The 23,935-nt window shown below is 49.7% G+C and overlaps 2 protein-coding genes across 2 annotated transcripts; one reads left to right on the forward strand and one right to left on the reverse strand.

Annotated features, from left to right (window-relative positions):
• Positions 1–1,532: 1,532 nt before the first annotated feature.
• LOC146261001 (voltage-gated delayed rectifier potassium channel KCNH8-like) lies at positions 1,533–22,217 on the forward strand. Its single transcript, XM_084668592.1, has 15 exons — positions 1,533–1,623; positions 5,816–6,049; positions 6,206–6,340; positions 6,520–6,665; positions 12,400–12,658; positions 13,376–13,533; positions 13,973–14,180; positions 15,108–15,473; positions 17,184–17,383; positions 17,600–17,849; positions 18,795–19,009; positions 20,491–20,759; positions 21,248–21,345; positions 21,471–21,523; positions 21,627–22,217. Exons 1-15 carry the CDS (start codon positions 1,548–1,550, stop codon positions 22,215–22,217), a joined length of 3,258 nt encoding a protein of 1,085 aa, XP_084524718.1. The 5' UTR covers positions 1,533–1,547.
• Positions 22,218–22,717: 500 nt separating this feature from the next.
• LOC146261002 (gamma-crystallin S-like) lies at positions 22,718–23,935 on the reverse strand. The gene is made up of 3 exons (XM_084668225.1): positions 23,927–23,935; positions 23,379–23,621; positions 22,718–22,990 (listed from the first exon to the last, which is right to left on the reverse strand). The coding sequence occupies exons 1-3, from the start codon at positions 23,933–23,935 to the stop codon at positions 22,718–22,720; spliced, it is 525 nt and encodes a 174-aa protein (XP_084524351.1).

The following is a 23,935-nucleotide window of genomic DNA, read 5'->3' on the forward strand; positions in this document are numbered from 1 at the left end:
TCCCCAATCAAGTCTCCAAAACATTTCTTGTCTTACCCCCACCAACACTCTCTTGCTTTTTTCGTTCTTCTCTCCCTCCCGGGTATCTCTCATTTCCATTCTCTCTCTTACATCCCCCCCTGCCCTGTACGTCTCTCTCCCTCTCCTTGTCTTTCATTATGCCCACCTACACTGAGGACTAAATTATGGTTGTTTGTGTGGCTGGCAAGGCTTTCATCTGCCCTGTGTTTTCATGTTGTGGGCTCTCTCCCGCACAAAGGGGCCCCTACCTCTCTACCTCTCTCTCTCCCAGGTTGGTTTGATGAGTGCGCCTATTGTCAGGTCTCCATAGAAACAGGTGCAGGAGACTCTGCTCTCGGTTAGACTAACGCACACACTTACGCACACACATAGAGATGAGGGAAGAGATGTTGTGAGGAAGCTGTCCATGGCTGTAGCATCACACAGTACTGTCATTTTAATTATAAATAAGGGCTTCATTCAGGTGTTTTGATAAAGAGACAAAAAAGAGAGTATTTTGATATTTGAAAAAAAGCAGAAATTGTGTTGACTATATACCTAACCCCAGACAGCCTAAATATCAGTTGTATATAGGGATTATCAGTAAGGATGTTTGTCAGGTGTTTGGTAACCCCACAGAAGGCATCTTGTTTCACAGAAAATCACCTTCAATTAAGAAGATGAGTCTTTACTTGGAACGTGAACTTTAAACTTTGAATAAAGACTGAGTTGTCTCACACCCCCTTTCCCTTACCTCACTTAGCCTTGGAGGTGGGACTGCTTTAAATCAGGGAATGGTATTGGATGAGGTAGGCTTTGGTATTGTAAAGGCGTCATTGCAATGTGAACACACGGCACCACCCAGTGGTCGTAGAGGAGTTATGCATGAACGTAATTTCTTTTCTCAGAAGATGGCGCTGTCCCTCTTTAAATGGAGCGAACAAAGTCTCCATTGAACTCAGAGAAGTGTGTGATTCATGCGAAAAATTCACAGGCAGCTACTACAACATGAATGACATGAATGAAAAAAAGGAAGAAACCATAGTCAGCTACCTTGTCACCAAGCCATAGCGATACTGACCTTACGTGCAATTATCGTGTGCATGTTTGTGTATATGGGACTGCATTTGATATGTATGTATGAGATACAAAGAGAGATAGAGAGATAGAAAGAGGAGAGAGAGAGAGAGAGAGAGAGAGAGAGAGAGAGAGAGAGAGAGAGAGAGAGTGCAGTAAGCGCATGCAGCGCAGATGCTGCTCAGCGTCCGTATTTGTCGATGTTCTTACATTTCACTCAAGTGGAGATAGTCTGCACCCAGTTGATTTAACCGATTCTTAAATAAATTACATTGTTTCTATTTATCTTTTGACCATCTGGTGGTCATTATTAGAGTCTCAAAGTGGAGTCCCGCGGTTCTCGGATTGGCGCGCTCCTACAGGGGTTGGGAGGCGCGCCAGGTACCTCAAGATTTTTACCCGGATTTGTTCTACCTTCCGAGACCAATGACTCGTCTCGCCGAGATAAGAGAGGGTCTACCCGGTCTAGAATGCCAGTTATGAGGGGTTTACTGGCACCTCAGAATACCTTTCTGGACACAATTGCCACCCGTTTTGACGGAACCCGTAAGTATAACTCCAAACATGCAGGTAAAGTGTAACCTTCTCTCAGATGTATAACAGAGACACGCTATTAGTTAGTAAAATCCTCTTCTTTATTTGAATAATTTTGACCAGTCATTCTTAGCCTACACATGACACACATTTTCATGTGCACATGCATACATTCCTCCAGTGAGGTGTTATTTTACAGAACGCATAGGCTACATACTTAAGATGTCTCTGTGCTCTACATTTACATTTAGTAGACACTCTTATCCAGAGCGACTTACAGTAAGTACAGGGACATTCCCCCCGAGGCAAGTAGGGTGAAGTGCCTTGCCCAAGGACAACATAATTTTGCACAGCGGGGAATCGAACCGGCAACCTTCTGATTACTAGCCCGACTCCTTCACCGCTCAGCCATCTGACATCCAGAATGATCTAGAATGTTGGATCAGGGCTCTCAAGTTTGATTAGATTGGATGGCATTACATTCTATTATAAGTTTGGGGCTAGGCACCATATGTCACCCAGGATAACTCATGTAAATGCATAGGCTTATTCTTCTCCTCTGAGAGTAGAAATGGGTTTGTAAATTTGCATGCCAACAAAAAGATTGATCTCCAGAGTTCTGGATAGATTACCTGCAGGCAGCAAATTTAACCCTTCGCCCCAAATAGACAAATGGTGATGACCTCCCCACTAGTCAACTACACAGTCAATCCTCTGTAGTGCCTCATAAGGGACTGGAAGGTATTGACTGATTGTAAGTGCATCTTATATCAGTTTGACGGCCAAACAGAAAGGGTAGGTTGCATGCAAGTCGATGTTGGGTACACACTTACTTAATTCATTCAAGGGTTCTATATGTTTCTTGATAAGTGGATTCATGTATTAAACGAAGGTTGCTGTCAGAGCACCTGTCCTATTAACACAGAACACGTCTTACTCTCAAAGCAACACCCAGTTGACATCATTTCAACATTGACCAAGGTGCAGAATAACCACCACTGATACCCAGCTGAAACCACCATTATTGGGCACAGTGGAGAGCTCTCGTCAGAGCAGCAATATCGTAAACATTTTTTTATGATTGAGAAGTCATTGCCAAGCAATTGTGTCCAATATCCTGTCCTGACAGACAGCTACCCATGCCCAGTATTTTTGTTGTGTTCCTCTAATAATTGGCTTCCTGCCAGCTCCCAGTTAGACTCCCCTGGGTTAGAAGGAGCCAGTCTGACTGGGGATGTGAAGGTTTTAATGGGAACCACTCCTTTGGGGACATCGAGAGACAAACAGACAGACGCACAGACAGTTAGATTGACACACACAGACACACACACACACACACAGACACACACACACACACACACACAGACACACACACACACACACACAGACACACACACAGACACACACACAGACACACACACAGACACACACACAGACACACAGACACACACACACACACACACACACACACACACACACAGACACACACACACACACAGACACACACACAGACACACACACAGACACACAGACACACACACAGACACACACAGACACACACACAGACACACAGACACACACACAGGCAGGCCGAGAGACAGAGTGACAGACCGACTGTGACTGTGAAAGAGATACAGAGGTAGGGAGGGTGTGCTGAAACATCCCCGTCCAGACCTGTGTGTCTGGACGGGTCCTGGAGCGCTCGTGTCGGGGTGCAGTGCAGTAGGATGCAAGACAGCAGCGAATGCTGAGAAGGAAGAACAGGAGGTTTATGTCACCAGGGTAAAGGGGTTGTTTCCCAATAGACCCACTGCTACTGACACTGTGGCCAATCACTGACGGCAGCCCTCCTACGGGAGAAAGCCTTAACTGCAGCCCCAGCCCCCCAATCAGACCCTGGTCACATGGTCCTGGCTAGGGCAGACAGACTCAGTTAACCCAGGTTGGAAACTCTCACACATTGGGTGGCACACTACCACCTCTGCTGAAATTCTCCCTGATCCATTCTCAGGGAGAGATGTACTATGCGCGGGCCTGGGAGTGCACAAAATAGCCATAACATCTCCTACCAGCTGGATGGTCAAAGTTGGCTTCCCTCCACAACCCAGCTGGGATCCTCCTCTCATCCTCAGCAGCAGTAGGAATCAAAACAACATTTGGGAACATTTCAACAGACAGCTAAAACATCTGTCTTTGGTCCCTCTCTGGGCCAGAGAACCTGTCAGTCACAGAGAAACCGCTGCAGGCCATCGAGATCGAGGACAGCTTTTCTCGCATTTCTATTTGCACACACTCCCGTGGTTCGATGTCCGTGGGAAAACGTCTTTCAGCATTATTTGACGTTCGCTATCCACCGAGGGTTCCAGGGTCCAAAGATGGGGGGGAGGGAAAGAGAGTGTGAGAGTGGCAGGTCCTGGTATAGAGCTCCAGAGTGACAGGAGCTGACAGGAAGAGAGAGAGAGAACGAGGGATGAGGATGTTCTTGTCAGTGCTACGCTGTGGCAGAGGACCCCGGGCCATGTCTTTGTTTGAAGATGATCTGGAGTGAAAAAGTGTCTTCCATGCAGTAGGCCGGCTGCATGTGAGGAGGGCAGGTTCTCCAGGAGCAAGCCAGGTTCCTCCTCACGTGACTCTCTCGTAATCTCTTCTAATCCTGTCTCATTTGTATTCTTTTGAACGCTCTCTCTTCCAGCATTTGTCCCTTTCTCTCTCCCCTCTCTCTCCCTCCTTTCTCTTTCTCCTGTCATTTCTCTCTCATTCTCTTTCTCCTGTAATTTCTCTCTCATTCTCTTTCTCTGTCTCTCGCTCCCTCTCTTCTCTCTCTCTCTCTCTCTCTCTCTCTCTCTCTCTCTCTCTCTCTCTCTCTCTCTCTCTCACACACACACACACACATACACACACACACACACACACACCTACACGCAGGCTGTAGTCAGGCAGCATGACTGACAGGCCTTCATAATGGTGAGTTGTCATGGTTCTGTCAGAGTGCAGCTGTAGTGAAGGGGGCCTCCTGAGAGTGGATTTGGAGCTGCTACACCAACACCTATGTCTTATTTAAAAAAACGGGTGTATGGCAGCTGCCTGTTCCTGCCCCCAGGGAAGCTCTGTTTGGAGGTAAGAGGTTTTAGCTCCAGAGCTTTGTGAGGGTTCACCCAGTGGTCATGAAGATAGCATCCCAGCTAGTTTTTAGATGTCTCTTCAGACTTATGGCCCTGCTGTTATGTCTTATTTAGAGGGTCAGGTTTTTCTAAAGAGTGGCCCTGGAAGGGAAAGTGAGATAGCCCAACCCAAACCCCTTGGGGATGTCAGTCTGTCTGTCTCTTAGCAACATGTGGTGGTGGTATCTATGGACACTCCGTCCCTGGGTTTCTGGAGACTGTTATTCTCTTTGAACCGATCAGAAAGCTAGTGCTGCATTTTCATGACGGTTTTCCTGTGGATTAAGCTGGTATTCTTTCCCATCCACTCTATACCCCTTCCTCTTCTCTTCGCCCCTCCCCTCCCTCCCTCCCTCCTCCACTTCCTCTTTCCCTCTCTCTCTATTGCACCCATTCTTCAAAACGAGTGCCCCCTTTAACAGATCCCATTTCTGTATGGACCTTAATCTTCCTGAGGACTGAATGGTTCTGCTGCAGTGCAACTAATCAGACAGCTCAATTATGTATTCAAATAATAAAGAAAGAGTGTGTCCGTGTGTGTGTGTGTTTGCACATCAGTTACTCTGAAGTGCCTGACAATCCGGCTACCTGTGACTCAGCCACAAATGTAATATATGCCTATGTATTCATATGATCACATGCCAGGCTTTCATTACCCAGGGGTGAAGCTGGCCTTAATTGGGCCTGGCTTCATGGATTCCTCCTCTCTCCCATGGTCCTCAGTCCCTGCAAAGCCCTCGCAATAATTCAGAGAAAAACACTATTAACATTTCATGCAAAGTGCAACTGAGCTCTCTTAAATGCTCTACATCCTTCATCCCCGTTTCTTTTTCTCCTGTTCCAGAGCTTTCTTACACACACTCAGAGCCCATTCAAGTTCAGGTAACGGTCGTCGTAGATAAGCTGCCATCGCCTCATGGTTTTACTGTGAGGCTTCTGTTTCTTCCTAACCGCCCTCCTGTTTCTCTCTCTCTCTCTCTCTCTCTCTCTCTCTCTCTCTCTCTCTCTCTGTCTCTGTCTCTGTCTCCCTCTCCCTCTCTCAGACAGTAACTTTGTTCTGGGGAACGCCCAGGTCCAGTCTCTCTACCCGATCGTCTACTGCTCCGATGGCTTCTGTGAGCTCACCGGATTCACCCGCGGCGAGGTGATGCAGAGGAGCTGCCGATGTCACTTCCTGTACGGGCCAGAGACGAGCGAGCGGTTGACTTTGCAGATCCAGAAAGCCCTGGCAGAGCAGCGGGAGTTCAAGACCGAGGTCATCCTTTACAAGAAGGGAGGTGAGAGCTGTGTCCTGTTATGGCAGCCATTTTTTAGGTTGTCTTCATTGCTTCTACAGGGCATGTATCCTGACATACAAACAAGATGCAGGACTACTTTGGTCGTATTTGCAGACGTAGTGTGGTGGTGACTTGTTAAAAAATGTGTGTCCTCAGGTACTCAGTTCTGGTGTCTGCTAGACATCGTGCCCATCAAGAATGAGAAGGGAGAGGTGGTGCTGTTTCTCGTCTCACACAAAGACATCAGCGAGAACAAAAAGGACCAGGATCTGGGACAGGACTCAGAGACTGGTAAGAGAGAGAGAGAGAGAGAGAGAGATGCAGAGGGAGGGAGATTCAGGGAGAGAGGAAGAGAGAGAGAAAAGAAAAAACCCACAGCAGAGACACGTGACTGTTTCCACATGGTGACTCATGGTGTTTCCTCTCTGTTCTCCCCTGCCGTCTCTGCCTGGTCTGGTCTGGTCCCCCAGATGATGAGACAGGTCTGGAGGTACACAAGATCACCCGCCCCCCAGGCTTCACCTCCAACCGGCGCCGTAGCAGGGCCGTGCTCTACCAGCTGTCTGGACACCTGCAGAAACAGGACAAGGCCAAGAGCAAGCTCAAGATCAAGAACGTGAGTGACAGTTCTGGTAACCAATCAGCCCCCGAATTCCTTCTTGATTGACACATCCTATTACCACTCAATCTGAAACACACCCACATCTCAATTTCTCGCTCTACATCTCTAAGCTTTTCCATGGACAATCTCCTTTTGGAAAACATTACTGTTAGGGTTGCTTGGGTAAAAGCTTTTTTCGGTCTGTACCGTTTTTGCTAAACAGTAGCTCCATGTTATTATACATAAAGCTGTGTTTAGTGTTCAAATCAAATCAAATCAAATTTATTTGTATAGCCCTTTTTACACGCAAGCATGTCACAGAGGGCTTCACATACGCCCATAGAACTGCCCCTCAACCAACCTAAACCCTCAAGGAAGACAAGGAAAAACTCCCAGAAAAACTCCCAACGGGAGAAAAAATGGAAGAAACCTTGGGAGGAGCAATTCAGAGAGGGATCCCCTCCTCCAGAGACGGTTGGCAAGAGAGAGGAGCAGAACACAAGCTAAACATAGTCATACAGTGTCAATGGGTTTTAAAACACCAAAAATCCATTGTTCGGCTTTATAGACGTTGGATGGGACCTGGAAACTCGCTGTTGACCGTCATGGAGGCTGGTTTCCGGTTGACGACCTGGTCCAGCGTTGGTAGACCGACGACCAGGCAGGTCCTGACAGCTCAGACCCCCCACACCACAAGGGATGTGTGGGGGGGACAGAGAGGAGAACAGGGATTAGAGAATGCCAGGAGCAGCTAACAGTTTCAGTCGTAATAGAATGAGATCCCCACCGGTCAAGTGTGGACTAGTGCAGCAATTTAACAAAGCTAAGAGGGTATGTGATGCAGCCCCACACACCAAGACAGCGACAGCCCCCCTTGGTTGGAACATGAAATCTGTTCCAGGGGAAACAACTCTAAAATAGGTTATATTTATACGAATAAGGATGAAAACAACCAGCCCCCCGTTGTCTCCAACTAGTAAACTATAACAATTAAAATATACAGCAACGGAACTATTACAGTAACAATATACAATAACAGGTTTACTTTATTTGTAACATTTAAATGGGCAGTGTGAACATAAGCTAAAATTACAATTTAAAAGTTACATGTGATACACACATAGGCAAACGCACACCCCAGGTTTACATAGAAAGTACACACATTTAACAATCATAGGATTGACTAAACAGGAACGTTTTTAATCTAGTTTTAAATGTCGAAACAGTATCAGCCTCCCTAATTGAGACAGGTAATTTGTTCCAGAGAAGAGGTGCTCTATATGAGAACGCCCTACCTCCAGCAGTTTTTTTCTTAATTTTGGGTATTACCAGATAGCCGGCATCTTGAGATCTTAGAGTCCTTGCAGGGCAATAGGGTGCAAGGAGACCGGAGAGGTACAGTGGTGCCAATCCATGTAGAGATTTGTAAGTTAGTAGTAAAACTTTGAAATCAGCTCTGGCTTGGATAGGGAGCCAGTGTAAAGAGATAAGAGTAGATGTTATATGATCAAACTTTCTTGTTTTTGTCAATAGTCTAGCAGCAGCATTTTGTACCCGCTGTAAATTTTTCAAGTAGGTAATTGGGAGGCCAGAGAACAACACATTGCAGTAGTCCAATCGGGACGTAACAAAAGCATGTATTAGTTTTTCAGCATCATCCTTTGAGAGGAATTTTCGTATTTTGGCAATATTACGTAGATGGAAAAATGCAGTTCTGGTGATTTGTTTAATATGGTACTCAAACGAAAGGTCTGGGTCCAATGTGACTCCTAAATTTTTTACCAACTGGCTTTGAGATACTTTGACACCATCTAAGTTTAAGGTCAGATTGGATAAATTATTTCTGTATTTTTTAGGGCCGAAAATTTGAACCTCGGTTTTATCCGAATTAAGAAGAAGGAAATTTGCTGTCATCCAAGTTCTCAACCCGGAAACACATTTTTCCATAGCATGTGGAAATTCTCCAGGCTTTATGGACATGTATAGCTGAGTATCATCTGCATAACAGTGAAAATTTACCCCAGAGCTTCTAATTATGTTTCCTAAAGGCAACATATAGAGTGAAAATAACAGAGGGCCTAGAACTGAACCCTGTGGTACTCCGTATTTTACAGTAGTGCTCCTGGATGAGCAACCATCATAGTGGACATATTGTGATCTATCAGATAGATACGATCTAAACCACTGAAGTGAAGTACCAGAGATCCCAACATAGTTCTCCATACGCTCCAGGAGAATCTCATGATCCACAGTGTCAAATGCTGCACTAAGGTCTAGAAGAACCAGAACAGAGATAGAGCCCGCGTCAGAGGCTAATAATAGATCATTGACTACCTTAGCTAATGCAGTTTCAGTGCTGTGGTGAAGACGAAATCCAGACTGGAGAGGTTCATAAAGCTGATTTGAGGAGAGGTGCTCAGTTAGCTGTTGTGCCACAGCTTTTTCTAAAATTTTGGAGAGAAATGGCAAATTTGAAATTGGCCTATAGTTGCTAATACAACCTGGATCCAGGTTTGGTTTTTTAAGAAGGGGCTTAATAATAGCTTGTTTGAAATTGTCAGGGATTTGTCCAGTTACAATAGATTCATTAATAATACTAAGCATGGAAGGTCCAATAATAGGGAGAAGTTCCCTACAAAGTTTGGCAGGGAGGGGATCAAGAAGGCAGCTGATGGGTTTCGAGGAATCTACCAGCTCGATGAACGCTTCCATAGAAATAGGGTTAAAGTGGGTAAGAGCCTCAACATGCAGCATGCTGGGTATAGAGTCAAATTCTGTGTTGATGGCCACTCCTCCAGGCCTAGTCTGTAGTTTGTCCCTTATTGCATAGATTTTTTGGTCAAAGAAATCTAAGAAATCATTGGGAGAGAGATCTGAACTAACGCAGAGTGTACTTTTCTTAGTGAGTTTTGCAACAGTATCAAATAGGAACTTTGTGTTGTGTTTGTTCTTACTAATCAATTTCGAGAAATATTCTGATCTGGACCTGATGAGGACTTGCTTGTACTCAATTTGGCTGTCCTTCCAGGCCAGGCGGAAAACCTCCAATTTAGTGGTACGCCACTTATGCTCTAATTTTCGAGTGGACCTCTTGAGAGTGCGGCTTTCCTCTGAATACCATGGAGCCATTTTCTTGTCTTTTCTTTTCCTTGGTTTGAGTGGGGCAACAGAATCTAGGGATAACTGAAGAACCAAATTCAGATCCCTTGTTTTAGCATTTAATGATTTATTTGGGACGTCCAGTGCTTCTAGTGCAGCAGGTAGAATATTAGCCAGTTCCATAGCTGTGTTTGGGGTTATGCAGCGGCTAGTAGAAATATTCTGGGTGCCTCCAAGGCTCTGGCAGAGATCCATTTTAAAGGTAACCAGGCAGTGGTCTGATAATATAGGATTGTGGGGGTGGACAATGATGTCACTAATCTTGATTCCCCGTGTGAGAACTAAATCCAATGTATGCGAGTGAAGATGGGTAGGTTTAGAAACCACCTGAGTGAGACCTGTGGAATCCAATAGAGCAGTAAAGGCCTTACTTAGAGGATCTTTTGGGTCATCCACATGGATGTTAAAATCACCCATAATTAAGACATTATCAGTATATGTCACAAGATCAGCACTAAAATCTGCAAATTCCTCTAGGAAGAGGGAATACGGGCCGGGGGGCCGGTATAGAGTAACTAAACTAAATGAGGGAGGGGGGGCAATAGTAGAAGAATTAGTCCTTTTTAGAGTAGTTGGTGGTTTCATGCAAATTATCTCAAATGATTTAAAGGTATTTACGGATTTTAGGCTAAGGTTGAAGCTAGCTTTATATATCATAGCAACACCGCCACCTTTCTTTGAGACACGAGGGATGTGTGAGTACGCAAAATCCGGAGGCGATGCTTCATTCAGGGAGGAATATTCTTCAGGTTTTAACCAGGTTTCAGTGAGTCCAATCAGGTCCAGGTTGCATTCAGACATCAGATCATTAATCAAAACTGCCTTTGGGGATAGAGATCTGATGTTTAGGAGCCCAACATTCCAGTATGGGTTTTTGGCAGCTTTAGACGTAGGTAATCCTTCTGAAAAGGTGGCACTGCTATCAGAGAACTTAGTAGGAAGAGCAACGGGGGAGCAAGGCTGAATACATATCAAATTGGTATAATTCCTAATAATTGAGGGCCGGAATTTGGAAAAATGGCGGGGGACAGACACCGTCTCAATGGGAGAAACAACATCAGCATCCACGCTGGCTACACTACAAGCTGAGCTATCGGGCCCCCAACAGCTCACAACATGCCTATCAACATATCTATCAGACTCTCTAAGAGACTGTGGCCCGGCTTGTTCTAGTGAGTGTCAGGCCTGCTCTAAAATAGCTTCAATATTCCTAGACAAAAGAAAAGCACCTCTCCAGCTAGGATGGAGCCCGTCACTTTTCAACAAGCCAGGTTTGGCCCAGAAACGAGACCAATTATCTACAAATCCTAAACCCTGTTCTGAGCAAAAGCGAGCCAACCAGCGGTTGAGAGAGACAAGCCTGCTGTAGATCTCGTCAGTCCCCCTAACAGGTAGTGGGCCAGAGACTATTACTCGATGCCGACTCATCTTTTGAGCAAGGTCACATGCCCGAGCTATATTAACCTTCGTGACCTCTGACTGCCTCAGCCTTACATCATTGGTGCCGACATGAATGACAATATTCTCATACCTATCATCAGTGCGTGCGCCATGTGCCTTAGCTTGGGCCTTTGCCTTAGCCCTAGTGCTAGCCAGCACCCTAAGATTAGCTTCTATGTCGGTAGCTCTGGCCCCCGGTACACAGTAAACTGTCGCTGGTTGCTCTAATCTAATGTTACGAGTGATGGAGTCACCGATCACTAACGTCTGAGGAGTCCCACTCCCACCATGCTGCAAAGGTGAAACCGGTGGGGCTAAACTTGAGTTCTCCCTCACGCTAGGACTCCCTGTCTGTGATGTTGCGCCAGTCGCATCTAAAGTTACTAGCATACGTTCTTCCTCAAGCGACTGAACGCGACTCTCTAACAGAGTCAACTTATCGAACAAAATGGCACATGTAGGACAAAGTGAGTGGTCGTGAGACATTATAGTTAACTTACGTGAATAGTTTATGCCAACCAAGATAATCCGTCAAGAGCGTTGAGTTGGTTAGTTCAACGGGAACAGTAGCGTCGAGCTCCAAGGAAGAAAGCCGCGCCGAGTAAACCTATAACTAGACAGTAGATGTATGGATTAAATCGGTAAAGACAAAATAAATGAATAAACGAATTAATATATAATATATAGCGGTTAACAAGAAAAAGTTTGGGAAAAGTTTGGAGCAGCTCAGGTGCAGCGCGGTATGTCGTCAGACAGGAAACAGCAGACACCCTGTCTTTTGAACACAAACATGCTCTTTTGAAGTAAAGATTTTAATTAACCTTTGGAATTTATTATTAGTGTATTGATTTGCTGGCATAGGTCACTGTGATTAATGTGCTTTAAGCAGATATGCTTAATGAGTGATCCTGTTCCACTCCACATGCCCACAGAGTAGCTTCTTCACCACATACTAGACTGATATACCGTATGTCAATCAAATGTCTGATAGGATGAGAAAATACCTATATGTGTATCAGCATTGATTGATATGTTTCCCAGAATTGATCCTTATTGTTTTATTGAATACTGTCATGCATGTCGGTTACACCTTCCATTTCTAAAGACGGTAAGGATCGTAAAGCTTCTCTTGACACGTATGTTTGTCCAGAGTGTGTTTGGGGCCAACGCCAACCCAGTCCCCGAGTACAAGGTAGCAGCCATTCAGAAGTCCCGATTCATCCTGCTCCACTATGGAACCTTCAAGGCTGGCTGGGATTGGCTGATCCTGCTGGCTACCTTCTACGTGGCCATCACGGTGCCGTACAACGTGTGTTTCACGGCGGCCGAGGGGCGCGAGGACGGGGGCACAGGGGCACGCAATCCCCCCAGTGTCAGCGACATCCTGGTAGAGATCCTCTTCATCATCGGTGAGGGTGAAACCAGCTCGGGCTTTTTTTGATCGTAGTCGTTTCAACGCACGAGTCAGAGAAAACCAACCCAAATGTGATTTATGGGGTAATTGGGCACATGTACAGTCTGACGATTAGCAAAATAGGCAAGCAAAGATAGAGAGCCGTTCATTCATGTGGAAATAATTAAACCCATGAGTGGCACTGAGAGCCGTCTGATTTCACTTTGAGAGAGGACTGAGAGTTGAGCACAAACGAATATGAGAGAGTTCTTGTACATTCATGTTTGTCACTCTCTCTTTCACTCTCTCACTGCTTCTCTCTCTCTCTCTCTCTCTCTCTCTCTCTCTCTCTCTCTCTCTCTCTCTCTCTCTCTCTCTCTCTCTCTCTCTCACATACACATCTTTCATCACCCACCCACTGATGGGTTATCAATGGCATCACTCTCTCAAGTCATTACCAGAACACCCTATAATAAACCCCCGCTCCTCACCAGAGTGGTCAATAGACAAGGTTCCCACATCAATGAAGCCCCAAGCACATCAATCACTTGAATCACTACTCTGATTAACGAGAGCTCCTGGACAGAGGCAAATTACACAGACAGATCACTGAATGGTTTGTTTCCTAATTAGTTTGGAAGGAATCAAAGACCCCAAAAATGCAGTTGTTTTGTTTACCAAAAGACTTCCTCTGCTGTTGCCAACCCCTCCGAGTCATGTGTTTCCGCGTCAGACATCGTGCTGAATTTCCGCACCACCTACGTGAGCACATCAGGCCAGGTGGTGTACGACGCCCGCTCCATCTGTCTCCACTACGCCACCTCCTGGCTGTTTGTGGACCTGATCGCCGCGCTGCCCTTTGACCTGCTCTACGCCTTCAACATCAGCGTGGTGAGTCACCACACACACACACACGTACACACACACACTCACCACAAGGCGTCAAAGGCTGGCAGGTCAGTGCCTTTCAAAGAGTCACTGCGGGGGCGAGGTGACGGCCGTGTGTGTGTGTTTGAGGTGTATGAATCTGTCATTTTGACAGGTGTGTGGTGTGCTGGTTCTCCCCCAGGCCAGTGCTAGTGTATGCCAGTCCCTGATTCCTGCTGAAGTATCGATCCACTTCTCATTCCCACTGCCCCCCTCCCCCTCCCCCGGTATGTTGACTGAACTAATAACCAACAGCACAAGTCGATGTCAAAATATGTGCTCATCAAAACCTTCACCTCTCGAGGCGCATGACATAAACAAACAAAACAAAACCCGTGCAGCTTCCCCGCCGTGCTCTCCATAGCTCCTCCCCATGTCTCGTCTCCGTGGTTTCTGGTTGCAGAACTTCGGGGTCCACCTGCTGAAGACGGTGCGCCTGCTGCGCCTGCTGCGTCTCCTGCAGAAGCTGGACCGCTACTCCCAGTACAGCGCCGTGGTGCTCACCCTGCTCATGTCCACCTTCGCCCTGCTGGCCCACTGGATGGCCTGCCTCTGGTACTTCATCGGACGCTCCGAGATCGAGAACAACAGCCCCAGCTCGTGGGACATCGGTGGGCGCAAGTCGGCGTACACTCGCACACACACACGCACGCAATTATTCATAGGAACATCCGAAGGTGGCTGGAGAGTGCAATCATAGAAACACACACAGTCGTGCTCTTGCCCATACAAACTCAGAAACGCCTGACTTGTTGACAGGATAGCTTGTTCCTCTGTGGTCACCCCCTGTACGGTGAGGTCAGGCCCGCTCCTCCTGTATTCTGGGCATCTACCTCTGCAGTATGGACCTTTTAACCTCAGACCTGGGAGACGAGCCAGAGAGACCCTCACTGACAGATAGACAGACAGGCTCTCTCTTTCTGGCATTCTATCTCTCTTTCAAATCTTTCAGAGACAATAGGGATGAGGCAGGACTAGAGGGGAAGGGAGATAAGAGAGGAAGAGAGAGAAGATGGAAAAGGAGAAAGACAGGGCGATGAAGAGGCTGACGAAGCAGTGGAGAAACAGATTGAATGCTGGTCTATAGCAGCTGGGTCTGACGTGCTGAGATTCAGCACCAAGGACAGCCCCAGGGTAGATAAGCCGTGCTGTTTGGATGCTGTCTGCTGTAGCAGGAAGTGTCTGCCCAGACTGAACACTCCTTGAATTAAATACTGTGGTTTAAAGTCGTTTGATTTATTTTGAGTTAGTAATTCACACAAATTGGTCTCGATGAATTTTGAATTTAGACGGAAATGGAATCTCATCATAATGGGGTGTTAGGACACATAAATCCACACAGGCACACACACTCTCTCCCACACACACACACACACACACACACACACTCACACACATACACACAATTACTGTGGCCTTTTGGCATGTGCTGTATGGTATTAGAGCTAATGAAGCAGTATGCATAAATGTCAAGACATTAGCATTAAACCGCTCACTCTGCTATGATGCTAACTCTACTGGACTGGCCTTCTCCTTAGGCTGGCTCCATGAACTGGCCAAGCGCCTGGGCACACCCTACTTCCTGTCACCTTTGACCTCACTACTCGGAGTCTCTGATTCGCCGCAAAGCTCCATAATGGCCCATTACAATCAGTGGAACATGTCTGGATCGGAGCCCGTTGGACAAGGCCCCCTGGGCTCCGGCCAATGGAACGTGAGCAAGAGCGGAGGAGGGCGCCAGCTGAACGGGACGGGGGGGCTGGGGGGCGGGCCCTCGGTCAGGAGCTCCTATGTGACATCGCTGTACTTCGCCCTGAGCAGCCTGACCAGCGTGGGGTTCGGGAACGTGTCTGCTAACACCGACTCAGAGAAGATCTTCTCCATCTGCACCATGCTCATTGGAGGTGAGGTCACACACACACACACAAACACACACGCACATACTCTGATGAGGCCTGAGGAACAAGCCAGTGTTGATTCTCCGTCCGGAACCTTCTAGAAATGGACAGAATCCTGTTGTGCTTCTCTAGATGAAAATGCTACTTCCATTAGCTGTAAGTCTGTTGGCTTGGAAGAAAAAAACAAATAGAGAGAGGGGGCAACTCGTTTTTCAGATGGACGATTTCACGGTCTGTGCACCGCCCCGGACTAGCCTAACGGTTGCTAGGATCTGGAGAATGGCAGTGCGAGACTGAACGACCTGCTCTGCCCTGTAGCTGTCTTTAAAACGCATTAGCGGGCGTGGCGCCATGACAACGGTGCCCCGAGTGCCCTGCTGCTCTCGTCGCTCTCTCGGTGGCAGAGTGAGAGGGACCTCGGATGGCAGAGAGGCTGGTGGCCCCCACACCTCTGAGGCCGGCCCTGTGAGGCCTGGGGTCTCGCGCTGATGGGGAGTTGCACATAAATACACATAAGCCACTGAGTCAGACACTGAGTCACCAGCCAGCTGGGACAGAGAGAGAGAGAGAGAGAGAGAGAGAGAGAGAGAGAGAGAGAGAGAGAGAGAGAGAGAGAGAGAGAGAGAGAGAGAGAGAGAGAGAGAGAGAGAGAGAGAGAGAGAGAGAGAGAGAGAGAGAGAGAGAGAGAGAGAGAGAGAGAGAGAGAGAGAGAGAGAGAGAGAGAGAGAGAGAGAGAGAGAGAGAGAGAGAGAGAGAGAGAGAGAGAGAGGGAACGAACGAACGAACGAACGAACGAAAGAAAGAAAGAAAGAAAGAAAGAGGGAGGGAGGGGATAAGAGGGAGAGACAGAGAGAGAAAACCCAGAAGTTGTATATGCTAGAACCATAGAACCCTGTTCTATGGAACTCTGTCTACAGTTGCCCACAGTCCCCCTCCAACCATGTCCAGCTGGCTCTGAAATCAGGAAGTCACAGAGAGAGTGGGGCAGTGGTCACAGAGAGGGACAGGGTGTTGGGAAGAGCAGCAGGAGGAGGACAGGGTGAGCGTGGACATGTGAGGTGGTCCGACACACTCCTTGTTGTGGACGCGCCTCAGGTCCACTAGTAACCAGCTCCAGCCAGACTCTGGCACGCCAAGCCTCGGGGTCACGCACTGGCACGTCACCATGACAACTGGGAGGGACATGGCACAGATGCAGTGGGTATGCCAGCCAGACAACTCTCTATGCTGACATTAATCCCTTTGGGGCAATGAAGAAAAAGGACTGTGAGTGAGAGAGAGAGAGAGAGAGAGAGAGAGAGAGAGAGAGAGAGAGAGAGAGAGAGAGAGAGAGAGAGAGAGAGAGAGAGAGAGAGAGAGAGAGAGAGAGAGAGAGAGAGAGAGAGAGATAGATAGATAGATAGAAGTAGTGAGAGAGAAAGAGTGAGAGAGTGCGTGTGTCCGTGCATGCGTGCATGAGCATAAGTACATGAATAATGAATGGACAGGAGTAACTCATGAAATATTCATCAACAACGATAGTCTTCACCTGTCTCGTGATCTACACAGTTCTCTTTTCTATCTCGGACTCATCCTTTTCACTCTCTGTAAACCTGACCTCCTATCCCTCCGTCTCCCCAACCCTCTCCCTCTCCTCTTCCCCCTGACCCCCTGACCCCCTGACCCCCTGACCCCCTGACCCCCTGACCCCCTGGCCGCCTGGCCCCCTGGCCCCAGCCCTGATGCACGCGGTGGTGTTCGGGAACGTGACGGCCATCATCCAGAGGATGTACTCGCGGCGCTCCCTGTACCACACGCGCACCAAGGACCTGAAGGACTTCATCAGAGTGCACCGCCTGCCCAAGGCCCTGGAGCAGCGCATGCTCGAGTGCTTCCAGACCACCTGGTCCGTCAACAACGGCATCGACGTCAGCGAGGTGTGGGTGTGTGTGTGTGTGTGTGTGCTTGTGCGTATTCAGGGGTGCTCGTCACTTCAGCTGCGCTTTGGATTTTCGATGAGTGAGATATGGATCCTCCCTCTCTCTCTCTCTCTCTCTCTCTCTCTCTCTCTCTCTCTCTCTCTCTCTCTCTCTCTCTCTCTCTCTCTTTCTCTCTCCCTCTCTCCCTCTCTCCCTCCCACCTGTACTCCCCAGCTCCTGAAGGACTTCCCGGACGAGCTGCGGGCCGACATCGCCATGCACCTGAACAAGGAGCTGCTGCAGCTGTCCCTGTTTGAGTCGGCCAGCAGGGGGTGCCTGCGCTCCCTGTCCCTCATCATCAAGACGTCCTTCTGCGCCCCCGGGGAGTTCCTCATCCGCCAGGGTGACGCCCTGCAGGCCATCTACTTTGTCTGCTCGGGGTCCATGGAGGTCCTCAAGGACAACACCGTCCTGGCCATACTGGGTGGGGATGCGCGCGTGTGTGTGTCGAACGTGTGTGTGTGTGTGCACAGGAGGAGGCTAGGCCCACATGTCGATAGCTCGGTACCTACTTGGGGTATCTTCAAAAAAAGCTCTCTCTCTCGCTGTCTTTATCCCTCTCTCCGTCCCTCCCTTGCTCTCGCGCACACACACACAAAGACCCCCACACACACATTCATACGCACACGCAACACATATCGTCTTTTGGATCGTGGCTGCAGTGAGTGTCACGGCGGTGGTCTTCCCTCTTCTGGGAGGGTCTTCTGGGAGGGTAAGTGGGAGGGTCTTCTGGGAGGGTAAGTGGGAGGGTCTTCTGGGAGGGTCTTCTGGGAGGGTCTTCTGGGAGGGTCTTCTGGGAGGGTAAGTGGGAGCCAGTGGAGCATGAGGGAGCAGGCGCCTCAGCTCTGTCAGCTCCTGTGCTCGCTCCCCCGCCCTGCTTCACTGGCTCCCTCGCAATCCAAATGTCAGCGCAAAATGACATGCCCGCATCTATGCGTGTTCGTGCGAGAATGTGTGTGTGAGCATGGGTGTACGCGTGTAGAGGTGTGTGGCGGGCGTGTGTGTTTGGTGGGTGTAATCGTGTGTGTGTGTGTGTGTACAGAGGCTGTAGTGACAAGTGGGGCAATTACATGTCTCTCTTCCCAGGAATGGTCCCTCTGTAGTCAATTATAAAGGCTGTCTGCATTATTGATACAGGGATGATTATTAAAGTGAACTGAGCTGGAATATCCAGCGGTCTGGGATTGAGAGGCTCTTCAAAGCCTTCATTATACAGACAATTGATAGAGGATGGCATTAGGACATGAGGCGGTGTTGCATGTGTGCCTGTTGTGTTTGTTTACCCGTACCTGTGAGAATACGCGTATGCGCGTGTTGACGTTTGACGAAAATCTACGTGTGTGTGTGTGTGCGTGTGCTCGCCGTCCAGGTAAAGGGGACCTGATTGGCTCCGACTCTCTGACCCAGGAGCAGGTGATCAAGACCAACGCCAACGTGAAGGCCCTGACCTACTGTGACCTGCAGTACATCAGTCTGAAGGGCCTGCGCGAGGTGCTGTGTCTGTACCCTGACTACGCCCACAAGTTCATCACCGAGATCTCCCACGACCTCACCTACAACCTGAGAGAGGGTCACACTGCCGAGGTACACACACACACACACGACCCGTGCACAGCCACCAAACACACGCACACACCCTCGCGATTACAGTTCATGCACCTGACCATGCATGCGTCCCCGCGCGCACAGACAGTCGTCAGTCCCACCATCTCGACACAGAGCTCACCCAGGGGTTTCCCGTCCGCTTTTGTACGGTTGACTACTCACATGCACACACATGCACACACACACAGCCTGTTATAATGACAGAGGTGCTTCACCAGGCGCGGTGCTGCGCTAAATATAGCCAGGCCGTCAGGAGAGGGCTGTCCCTGACTGCCTGTGTCTCCCTTCGCCTGCAGCCCCAAATGGAGCCCGCCAGATAAATATAGACTCTGAACAGACAGATGGGTAGATGAGAAAGGATAAAAATAGATGAGGAGAGGCGAGGGGGGGGGGGGGAGAAGGGGGTGGGGGAGAGCGGGTTGGTATCTTGGCTGAAATTCAGCGGAGGAATATTTGTATGCAACTCACGTGCAAACACACACACATCCTCACTGGCACACACCTCATGGTTCCTTTTCTCACACTCTCAAACACATGCCTATATGCGCTCGCTCTCTCTCTCTCTCTCTCTCTCTCTCTCTCTCTCTCTCTCTCTCTCTCTCTCTCTCTCTCTCTCTCTCTCTCTCTCTCTCTCACTCTCTCTCTCACACACACACACAAACGCTACGTTATGTCTGCAGTGTGGCAGTGCTTACCCTTTCCCCAGCACGCTGCACATTAACTATGGCACGTGCCCACACACAAACACACACACTTACATACACACACTTGAAGTCAGAGTGCAACCTCTCCTCAGTACACTTCCCCAGGCATCCCAGCGCTAAAAATAGATTGTCAGATCTAAAAACAGCCCTCAGCCAGGGGCACTTTTGACTGGAGATGGAGGGATGAGGAGAGAGGAAAACAAACAGGGGCTGGCGGGGGTGGCACAGTGGGGGGCCAGGGGGTGGGGGAGCAGAGTGGGGAGTGAGGATGTACAGTCAAGAAAGATGTGGTTGTTTTTATTTGTCAAAGATACCAGCGCGACATGTGCTAGTGTTCTGGAAGTGTGGCTGCACGTGTGCAGTATGGTGCTGAATGGAGAGGGGCTGCAGTCCCGGTGTGTCGGTAGTGTGAATGGTGTTTCTGGTTCCACTGCAGAGGGAACGGCATTCCTCCGTCCTTTCAGATTTCAGACACCGAATTGTGAACGGCATTCCTAATGATGCCGTTCTTCGTGAGGGCTTCTGCCCTCAGCTGTTGGAATGCATGTCATTTCTTCTCATCTCGTTTCCCTCTCTCCGTCCCTCTCTCTCCGTCCCTCTCTCTCCGTCCTTCTCTCTGTCTGTCTGCCTCTCTCTCACCATCTCTCATTTAACGATCCCTTTTCTCTTTTCTCTTTCTTTTCACCCTCCCTCCCTCCCCCCCCTCCCCCCCTCCTCCCCCCCCCCCTCCCCCCTCTCCCCCCCCCCCTCCCTCAGATGGACTGGGAGAGTAACGGGGGCCCGGTGAAGAAGCTCCCCTCCATCACCGAGGACGAGGAGAGCCCGGAGGAGGAGCCCCCCCCCGCGCCCCACATCCCGCCATCCTCCCTGCGGCTGGGGCGGGGCCTGTGCTCGCCCCTGCGCTCGCCCCTGCGCTCCCCCCTCCTGCCCCCCCGGCCCTTCCGCGGCGACCACGCCCGCCCCCCCGCCAGGCTGCAGGTCCCGGGGGTGAGCTTCAGCTGCGCCCCCCATGACCTCGGCCCACGGTACGCCACCACGACACCAGTCACGCTCGCACGCTCCGGGGGAACGGTTTCCAAAAGACGAACGCCCAATACGACCGTGTACCTTCTGCCGTTACGTATTCAAGCCCGTAGTGCATAGCGAAGTGTTGTCCGCTGATGTTGTTGGCAGTAAAGTATAACTACAGATTCGGTTTTGTGTCGTGGTATGTGTTTTATCCAGTCCGCTATCTGAGAGGGTGATGATAGTCCCATAACAGTGGACTGTGTACGTTCTCTCAGACAAGGAAGAGCCATGTGCTGCTTCCTGCTGAATGATGTATGCCCAGGCAGACAGCTAAAGGTGGGAGGCATGAGTCTGTTGTGAACTGGGCTACTGGAGAAAGCCGCTGCAGCCTTCTCTGGTGCTCCGCTGCCACCTGGTGGAGATAGTGGGGATCAACTTGTTTTCTTTTTCTTGCTTTGTCTCTCGTGTTCCATCTCTCTGTCTGTCTCTGTCCTATGGCCTTCAGGTTTGTGGATGGCATTGAGACAGAGAGCAGCAGTTCTTTGGGCCAGAGGTTTGACTTCAGTCCCAGTGTCACAAGGAGCTTCGCGAGTTCTACCATAGGTAAATGACAGCCTCCATGAGGCTTCCTCCTGCATACACTCTGTCTGGGAGTTTTAAGGGTCTGAAGTAAGTTCTGCTGTGATCATGTAGTGTGTGTGTGTGTGTGTGTGTGTGTGTGTGTACAGGAAGCATGGAGGAGGCAGAGACCATGCAGAGTATCGCTAAACTCAAACAAGAGGTAAGAGACCGCAAAGTGATGGTATCTTTCATTCCTGGATTTCAATGTTTAACTCTTAAAACATTGTTTTCTGCTCGCCCCCCCTCCTCTCCCCCCTCCACAGATGAGCTGCCTATCTCAGCAGGTGTCCCAAGTCAGCAGAGATCTCCAGGAAATGACAAGCCTGCTCAGGCCCCTCCTCCACAGCGCGGTCATCCCCGCGCTGACTCTCCCCCCCAGTGTGACGTCCGACGGCTGCTCTCCAGGCCCCGCCCCTGAACCGCTCCCCTGCACCTCCGCCCCGTCCCTCTCCCCTGCTCTGGGTGTGGGGGAGACCGTCAAGCTCTCGCCCCTTCCCCAGTCCACCTCCCCAGGAGTGGACCTGCTCCAGAACAGCCCTGGGGCCTTCTACCCTCCCCAGTCTTCCCACCCATCGGTACCACCCAGCACCCCTCCGGCCCCCTCTCTCGCTCCTCCCCTGTCCTCCCCGAAGGAACGCCCCCTACGAGGGTCCCGCCCAGCACAGGTCTCCTCCCCGACTTCCTCCGTCGCCACCCTCCCTCAGGTGTCGGCCCACCGCCCTCCCATCCTGGACTGCAGAGGGTCGGGTGGAGAGCTCACCTTTCCCCAGGCCCAGCCCCAGGGCAAGGAGATGAAGTGGGGGCTGCCCACCGCCCAGGTCAGCTTCATCGATGAGGAGGGCCCCTCTGGCTGAGAGAGAAGGAAGGTTTTGCCCAACAACAGGCTGGACAGACTGAATGGACAGGACAGGCATGCAAAACCTCACTGCATGAGGCACACATGCCCATGGTTAAACTGAGTTCCAGTGTACCTTTTGAACTAAGATCAGTGGTTTTCTCTTACAATGTTATTTCTTTCGCACTCCGTATAACATAAGGATACTAATAAATGAATAAAATGTTTTCATTTTGGCTTGAGATTTGGATAGACAGAAACGGTGTAGTGTCTCTTTACGTTCCCATATACACCCAAACACATACATACACACACACGCACACACACACACATACACACACACACACACACACAATAAGAACGCAACCCATCAGCTGCTTTCCACTTAGGTTTTTTATTTGGGCTGGTGGTGTGTCTCTGGTGCCCCTAGCTCCGTGGTGACGTAGAAGGAGCAGGCTTGCTGGTACGACCGGAGGGAGAGGGAGGGCCTGGGTGGTGGGGGGTGGGGGGGTGAGGAGGTTACTCTGTCAGCCGTCTGAAGGACTGCACGGTGGGACACACAGCGCCCCAGTCCATGGGCTTGCGATACTCTCCCTTCTCCAGGAAGTACTGGCGTCCTTTGTAGTTGGGGTGCTCGTAGAAGACCCAGCAGCCCCCCGGGACCTTGCAGGAATGGACCTCCCTCCAGTGGAACTTCTCCAGGACCGAGGGGCAGTCCTCCGTCGCCTCGAACACCTGGCCTGCAAAGTCCCTCTTTCCGTACAGCTGGATCTGGTATGGAGCTACGCCCGCCTGGATGGGAGGAAGGAGGTAGGGTTGGGGGTGGGGTGGGGGATGGGGGGGCATCAGTGGAGTTGAGGAAGAGAGGGGCGAGCAGAATTGGTGAGAGAGAGCGAGAAGCATGGAAACTTGGGTTGACCCAGAGATCTCTCTCCAGACAGACATTTCTTGGGCAGAGAACAGTCAAATCTGTATGGAAACGTCAGTTGTCTGCATTTACTCTACATAACGCCAACATTCATGAGTCGCGAGGACAAACACTTCACTGCAAGCTCAGTAAATCACAGTCAACAAAAGCGACACACTATCACCCTCATCTATCACGGTGGAACTGGACATCCCCCCCCGCATCACCCAAGACCAAGCAAAAGCACATTATCCTGAGGGGTCAGAGCCTTACAAAGTGGACCATCTTGCAGGAGCAGATTCTTTCGTTGAGGCCCATCCAGCGCTGGTAGTCTGGGTAGTCCCCTCTGGTCAGGACGTACTGGTAGCCAGTGTAGTTGGGCCTCTCGTATACCACCCAGGCTCCACTCTCCACCCGGATGGAGTTACAGCGGCTCAGGTAGGTGTGGAAGTCAGAGCAGTCGCTGTCGCACTCATAGCGACGGCCCTGGTAGTTCTTGTCCTCGAAGAAGATGATCTGGAGAGGGAGAGAGGTTAGGGCTCCAAACCAAACAGAGCTCTTTTCGTTTGCAGTTTACCATGACAGCTCGGGTTAGGGTTAAGGTTACTAGGTAGACTTCTTAACCGGCCTGCTTGACAGATGTTTCCCGTGTACGAATGAAATGACAGAGCGATCTCTGACATAGTAAATAATTTTCAAATATCTCCAGGGTCTGCATGGACATTCTCAGCAGATTTTGAATTTTAGGCTGAAATGTTGACTAAAGGAAAGGTTAAGAAACGTGAGTGTTCCTTTAGAAACGGCTGTCCTCCAGTACTCACCCTGCCCAT

This window comes from Hypomesus nipponensis, chromosome 12 (genome assembly GCF_054491055.1).
Source record: "Hypomesus nipponensis isolate SF chromosome 12, ASM5449105v1, whole genome shotgun sequence".
NCBI classification, from domain to species: domain Eukaryota; kingdom Metazoa; phylum Chordata; class Actinopteri; order Osmeriformes; family Osmeridae; genus Hypomesus; species Hypomesus nipponensis.